At 58.4% G+C, this 7209-nt stretch overlaps 1 protein-coding gene across 1 annotated transcript; it reads left to right on the top strand.

Annotated features, from left to right (window-relative positions):
* The first annotated feature begins 2022 nt into the window (after positions 1 to 2022).
* Positions 2023 to 6810, top strand: ACTB (actin beta). Its single transcript, XM_041462365.1, has 6 exons — positions 2023 to 2140; positions 3598 to 3726; positions 4032 to 4271; positions 4794 to 5232; positions 5534 to 5715; positions 6072 to 6810. Exons 2-6 carry the CDS (start codon positions 3604 to 3606, stop codon positions 6213 to 6215), a joined length of 1128 nt encoding a protein of 375 aa, XP_041318299.1. The 5' UTR covers positions 2023 to 2140; positions 3598 to 3603; the 3' UTR covers positions 6216 to 6810.
* The last annotated feature ends 399 nt before the right edge of the window (positions 6811 to 7209 follow it).

The following is a 7209-nucleotide window of genomic DNA, read 5'->3' on the forward strand; positions in this document are numbered from 1 at the left end:
CAGCAATGACTCCCATTTTACTGCCAGGGAAGCTGAGAGAGAGATCTTGCACGATCCACATCGAGGTGACAGAGGAATGACCGGGCAAAGGCAGCTCTGCTCCAGCCTGGCCCTGCAGGAACCTTAAGCTGAGTCCCCTTCCCCTGAGGGCTTCCTGTGGGACTCTCCTGGGCCATCTCTTCTTTATCACTGTGACCATCTCCAGCGAGGAGTGGGTGGCATAATCCCAAAGTGGCCTGGCAGGACACGTCCATCACTGTGGCCATCTCCACATGGCGGGGATGGCCTGGTCCCAAAGTGGCCTGGCAGGACACCATGGCCACCTCTGCCCTGTGGGATGAGGCATGGCCCTGGGGTGGCCCAGAAGATCCCACAGGTCTCCTGTCCCTCTGTACCACCCCCTTCAAAGCACCCACCTGGGTGCAGCTGTGGTGTTGAATTTTGGGGCACCTTCACCAGGACAAGGCACTCCTGGGGAAGGGGGTGCCATCCAAAGGAAAAGGGTTTTTCTTGTATTCCCATCCATACCTGGTGTCCTGTTGCCTCCCATCCCCCCAGGTAATTGCAAATCTCCATCTCAACAAGCTTTTGCAGGTTCCTCCTGCTGCTCTCCTCCTTTGTTCATCCCACAGCAGCAGGAATGAAGGGGGGGGGAATAATGCCTGGGTCCCCTCCAGTGAGACCCACACGGGCTTGGGGAGGGAGCCCCATCCTCATCTTCACCCTCATCATCACTGTGATCTCTGCAGCTCCCTGATGACAAAGAGCTTGCTGGTGTGGCCTGCAAGACCTCGACTGCAGGCCTGACTCCTGCCTCTATGATGCTGGACAAGGGCTGTCCCATGGAGAACAGGCATTTTGAGCCTTTTTTTTGTTTTTCCAGAGAATTTTTTTTTGTACCTGTCACTACAGTTTTCAAACGGCTGAGATTACACATCCAAGGTCCCTACGCTGAAGTCTGTGTGCTTCCAGCCGGCAACAGATTGCGAGTGGCTGCTGCTACTTTACTTACAGGACTGCTTAATTAACTTGATTAATCAGCCCGTGCTCGCACAACACTCTGGAGACGCAAAGCCCTCTGCTTGCTGCTGCCTGCAGCTCTGCGGCCGCTGCCCTCCCCTTTATTCCCCACCAGTGTTGGATGGTCACAGGCAAGAAGGGAATTGCAGAAAGGCAGCCTGGGCTGGAGCAGCCACGTCTCCCACTCCAGCAAGGTTTGGATCAGAGGACAGAAACAAATATTGCTCAAATCTGACCAAACCACTGCTCCCGTGGTGTGTGCCCTGCCAGCTCAGGGCAGGATGGACAGCGGTGACCCGGGCTCCCTGCTTGACTCGATGCCCGAGTCAGAGCCAGCGGAGCGTTCCCTTCTCCCGGGTCCCGCTGCCACCGTAGGCACACGGGCTTTAACAGTGCCCGGTGGCGCCGTTGGCGTTCCCGGCCGCCCGGGCGGGTCCAAGGGCCGAGGGCCCGGTGGCGGCCGGCCGGAGCCTGTCGCCGCCGCTTGCTGACATCAGCAGTGAACTTGGCCCCGCGTCCCGCTCGTCCCGCTCCCGCCCGGGGTCACCGGTGCCCGCCCGGCCCCGGGGTGCAGGTGACGGGCGCTCCACGTGCCCCGCGCCGGGCACAGCCGGGGCGAGCGGCACCCCCGGGACCCCGCCCCGCGTACCCCCTTCCCTGAGGGGCTGCATCGCTCGGCTCCCACAGACACGGGGGGCGAAGCGGCCGGGCCCCCCACCCGCGGGGCTTTGTGTGAGGGCTGGTGTGGGGGGGGCTGCACGGGGGTACCGGAGCGCGGCGGGCAGGGCAGGGCCCGGTCCCCACGACAGCGCAGGGACAGCGGGGGCCGCGCCCCCGCCTCAGCCCCGCTCGCTTCCCCCCCACCCCAATATTTTCCCCCCTGTCGGGGCGGCGGGGCGGGGCAAGGCTTGGGGGGCGTGGTCAGGCGTGGCCAATCGGAGCGGCGCACTCCGAAAGTTTCCTTTTATGGCGAGGCGGCGGCGGCGGCGGCCCGATATAAAGCGCGCGCGGGCGGCGGGCGGGAGCCGCCGCGAGCTCTGCCTGTCCTCACTGCGCGCGCGCCCCGCTCCCGCCGCCGCCTCGCTCCCGCCCCGGCTCCGACCGCGCCAACTCCCCAAAGGTGAGAGCGGCACCGCGACAACGGGGGATAGCACAGTGATAATATTAATAAGGACAGTAATGAGCTAGTGTTACTATGAATCTCGGTGCGTTCGGGGTTGTGGGGCGCGGCGCGCCCTTTGTGCGCCGGTGGGGTGGCGGCCCCGTAGCGCGCTGCCGCGTTTTAAGGGATAGAGACGCAGCTCGCGGTTTCAGGCCGGTTTCGGGGGTGATGCTTGCGGAGGGGGGTCGCGCCCCTTCCACCCGTGGGGCTAATCCGCCCCGTAAGAGGATTGCTGGTGCGGACGGGGGCAGCGGGCGGCTCGGCTGCTGTGTCCGGGAGCGGCGGCGCGGGCGGGGGTCGCGGGGCTTTGTGTGTTCCGTGGAGCCGCCCGTGCCGGGGTCGGGGCCCGGGGGCGTTGTCCCCCGTGAGGAGGGGCGCGGCGCCCCCGCCTCGCACATACGAATAGTCCTGGTGGCTGTTGCTTGCGGGGAGGGGGCGGCACCCCTACACGGGGCGAGGCTTTGGATCGGAACAATGCGGGGTTGGGGGGCGCAGGGGGGACCCCCCGTGTGCCCGGAGCGCAGGTGCAGGCGAGCTGCCCGCTCCGGCTCCGACTACACTTCCCAGGCTGCCCGTGCGGGGCGGCACATGTGCGGCAGCCGCTGCCGCCCCCCCGCCACCGGATTACACAGGAGCCGCCGGGGCTGAGCCTGGGCGGGCGGCAATTGCATAAGACGCTGGCTCTAATCCCGCCCGTGGTGCCGCCGGTCGATGGGGCAGAGCCCCGGTCACGCTTGACTGGTGAACTGGGCGTGGTGGCCAGCGCTTGTCCCGCTGCGGTTCCTTGTAGAGGCTGGCTGAGGCTTTGGGGGCTGTGCGGAGGGGTCGAATCCAGCTGGCTGTGCCTGGCACACGGCGGGCACCGGGCGTAACCCCCTAGGCTGGGTGGGCGCGCCAAGCCCCGCTGACTGGCACATGGCGAGGCTCTGAGAGAGCACCGGGCGCGACCGGCGGGGCTGTGCGGAGGTGTTGAGCCCCGCCGGCAGGCTCAAGGTGGGGCACCGGGCGTGACCGGCGGGGCTGTGAGGAGGCTTCGAGGACGCGGCGGGGCGCTGGGGTGTGGCGGCCACGCCCGCCCGCTCCGGGGAGTGGCCGCCGCCGTCCCCCCGACAGCCGGTGGCGGGCGAGGCGCGGCGCGCTCCATCCATTGCCTTTTATGGTAATAATGCGAGAGGGCGCAGGGACTTCCTTTGTCCCAAATCCGCGCAGTGCCGAAATCTGGGAGGCGTCGCCCCCTCTAGCGGGCGCCGGGCGAAGCGGAGCGGCGCCGGCAGGAAGGAAATGGGTGGGGAAGGGCCTTGGCGGCATCGCCTGCGCTTCCCGCCATCGCCTTCCCTTCCCGCCCGCCGCCGCGGGACGGGGCTCGGCGTGTCAGTGGGGATGCTCATGTCTCCTTCTCTCCTCTCCTCCCGCAGCCAGCCATGGATGACGATATTGCCGCGCTCGTTGTTGACAATGGTTCCGGTATGTGCAAGGCCGGTTTCGCCGGGGATGATGCTCCCCGTGCTGTCTTCCCATCCATCGTGGGTCGCCCCAGACATCAGGTAGGTGGCTGGTTGTGCTTGTTGTCTAACAAAAGAGGGGAGTTTTAGGTGAAGTGGTTCCCCTAGAGTCAAGAAACCCTTTTATTCAGCTTTGTACCTTGAGAGGCCTGTGCAGTGTAGCACAGCTGGTGGGGAGTGAGCCTCCTGCAGAGCCTTTGTGCAGTGTGTGTAGGAGCAGCTGACTAACTGTATGTCTTGCCTGATAGAGAGGTGACAGCAGAGGGACAACAATTGGAGACTTAGCTTTGGGTAAAGGGAATTGTCCACTCTTTAGCTGTACTTACGACATTGTCTTTGTTCTGCAGGGTGTGATGGTTGGTATGGGTCAGAAGGACAGCTATGTTGGTGATGAAGCCCAGAGCAAAAGAGGTATCCTGACCCTGAAGTACCCCATTGAACACGGTATTGTCACCAACTGGGATGACATGGAGAAGATCTGGCATCACACTTTCTACAACGAGCTGAGAGTAGCCCCTGAGGAGCACCCTGTGCTGCTCACAGAGGCTCCCCTGAACCCCAAAGCCAACAGAGAGAAGATGACACAGGTGTGTAGAACTCTGCATCTTTCAGCTACAGCAGATAATTGCTGCAGGCCAGCTCTCCTCTTCCATGTTGTACTCTCTCCTCCTTCACCACTATTCTCCCTTTTTGCCATCTTTACAGGGTTTTCCTTTCCTGACCTGAGTCTCCTCTTTGCTGGACCTTGACAGGTTTTGATTGCTCTTCTAAGCTGGCTTTCTCTGAGACTGAACTAGCAACTTGTCTAACTGCTGTTTCTGACTAGGCACACTAACCCATTTACACCCCTTGAGTGACTGTACTGTAGTTTACTTGGCATTTGTTTATTCCTTGCTGTGATATGTGGATGGGTCTGTAGCAGTGGTGTTCCTGCTCAGGCTCTGATCTGGCAGGTGTGGGTGGGGACCAGGTGAGATAAGCATGGACTTTGAGGGGAAGTGTAGAGAAGCCTCTTATCTAGGGGCAAAAGTAAGACCATTTGCATGGACTTGGTATAGCAAGAACCCTGTGTTTTGCTGTTGACTCAACCCCTCCTTTTCTCTCCCTAGATCATGTTTGAGACCTTCAACACCCCAGCCATGTATGTAGCCATCCAGGCTGTGCTGTCCCTGTATGCCTCTGGTCGTACCACTGGTATCGTGATGGACTCTGGTGATGGTGTTACCCACACTGTGCCCATCTACGAAGGCTATGCCCTCCCCCATGCCATCCTCCGTCTGGATCTGGCTGGCCGTGACCTGACGGACTACCTCATGAAGATCCTGACAGAGAGAGGCTACAGCTTCACCACCACAGCCGAGAGGGAAATCGTGCGTGACATCAAGGAGAAGCTGTGCTATGTTGCCCTGGATTTCGAGCAGGAGATGGCCACAGCTGCCTCTAGCTCCTCCCTGGAGAAGAGCTATGAACTCCCTGATGGCCAGGTCATCACCATTGGCAATGAGAGGTTCAGGTGCCCTGAGGCCCTGTTCCAGCCATCTTTCCTGGGTAAGTCCAGCTTTTTTAGGATACTCTGTTGCCCCTTAATGTTTCTTCTGTGAAGGGTGACCTGGAGACCATGGCAGTGATGTTTTACTGCTGCCCACCAATCAGCCTCACTTCCAACACAGTTTAAAGCTGTTGGAAGGACTTGGGTCAGTAGAGTCAGAGGTTGAGTCTGTCCCAGGCATGGCTCTGTAGTGCCTTCCTGCTGAAAGGACTGCCGGTCTCTTGGTTGCGTGTAGTATCCTTTAGGCTTCCTTGACTTTGTCTGAGCCCTTGTTGACTTGAAACTTGTGTTTCTTCACAGGTATGGAGTCCTGTGGTATCCATGAAACTACCTTCAACTCCATCATGAAGTGTGATGTGGATATCCGTAAGGACCTGTATGCCAACACAGTGCTGTCTGGTGGTACCACAATGTACCCTGGCATTGCTGACAGGATGCAGAAGGAGATCACAGCCCTGGCACCCAGCACAATGAAAATCAAGGTAGGATGGAATTAGGGACACATCTCAGCCACCCTGTTTGGCTGAAATAAGCAGCATATGTGGAGGGTGGTATGCTGGAGTCACGCTGCAAAAGATGTCTGTCTGGTAGAGCCTTGATGGCCTTGGGCTGGACAGGATGGCACCCACCCAACTGCATGAATAAAGGGATTAGAGTAAAGACTGACTGCAGAGGAGGGAGGTGGGTGTGTGAGGTTGTGTCTTGATCCTGTTTGGACTTCATGGTATCTTAGCCAAGGTTAGATAAGGGAATTAGGCAGCTCCATCTTGCAGGGCTGTGCGTGGGCTGTGAGCGTAGCGTGATGCTGTGTCTGACTGGTTCCTCCTCTTCCCTGCAGATCATTGCCCCACCTGAGCGCAAATACTCTGTCTGGATCGGAGGCTCCATCCTGGCCTCCCTGTCCACCTTCCAGCAGATGTGGATCAGCAAGCAGGAGTACGATGAATCCGGACCCTCCATTGTCCACCGCAAATGCTTCTAAACCGGACTGTTTCCAACACCCACACCCTTGTGATGAAACGAAACCCATAAATGCGCATAAAACAAGACGAGATTGGCATGGCTTTATTTGTTTTTTTTTTGGCGCTTGACTCAGGATTAAAAAACTGGAACGGTGAAGGTGTCAGCAGCAGTCTTAAAATGAAACATGTCGGAGCGAACGCCCCCAAAGTTCTACAATGCATCTGAGGACTTTGATTGTACATTTTTTTTGGTTTTTTTAATAGTCATTCCAAATATTATAATGCATTGTTACAGGAAGTTACTCGCCTCTGTGAAGGCAAAGCCCAGCTCGGAGGGAGTCCACCAGTTACAGCTGGTGTTAGGTTCTAATTGCTTGTCTGTAAATTATGTAACCCGACAAGTGTCTTTTTGTATCTTTCCGCCTTAAAAACAAAACACACTTGATCCTTTTTCTCTTCGATTTGTCAAGCAAGCAGCCTGTGTTCCCCAGTGATAGATGTGAATGAAGGCTTTACAGTCCCCCACAGGGTCTAGAAGTGGTGCCAGTATGTGGGGGAGGGAGGGGCTACCTGTACACTGACTTAAGACCAGTTGAAATAAAAGTGCACACCATAGAGGCTTGACTGGTGTTGGTTGTTCTTTTTCTTTCTTCTCATGCCATTTTTTGACAGTTGCTCCTGCTGGGATCTCACCCTGCCAGGCTGCACAGCTCTGCTATCAGGCTGGGGGGATGCTGGTGCTTCGGGGCACAAGGCAGATGGCTCTGGGTGATATGGGAGGGATAGAGCTGAGCCTGCCAAACCTCCAGGGTTGCTGTGGGCTGGAGTTCTCCAGATACTGCCGGTGTGTGCAGCAGGGAGCTGCTGGAGGAGCTGGGCTTAATGGGGAATTCACCTGCACCTTCCCAAATGTTGCTCTGTGTGTCTCCGTCCTCAGTGTTCTATGTAAGTCTTGTGCTGGACTGATGGAAGCAAATGGGGTGTGCTGATCCCATAACAAAGCCAAACAGCTGC

This window comes from Pyrgilauda ruficollis, unplaced genomic scaffold (assembly GCF_017590135.1).
Source record: "Pyrgilauda ruficollis isolate IOZ18807 unplaced genomic scaffold, ASM1759013v1 scaffold16, whole genome shotgun sequence".
Taxonomy (NCBI): Eukaryota; Metazoa; Chordata; class Aves; order Passeriformes; family Passeridae; genus Pyrgilauda; species Pyrgilauda ruficollis.

Coding starts and splice junctions, on each gene's coding strand:
- ACTB (XM_041462365.1), top strand. CDS start 3,604: ATGGATGACGATATTGCCGCGCTCGTTGTTGACAATGGTTCCGGTATG. Junction 4,272..4,793: donor ACAGAGAGAAGATGACACAG/GTGTGTAGAACT, acceptor TTCTCTCCCTAG/ATCATGTTTGAGACCTTCAA. Junction 5,716..6,071: donor CCAGCACAATGAAAATCAAG/GTAGGATGGAAT, acceptor TCTTCCCTGCAG/ATCATTGCCCCACCTGAGCG.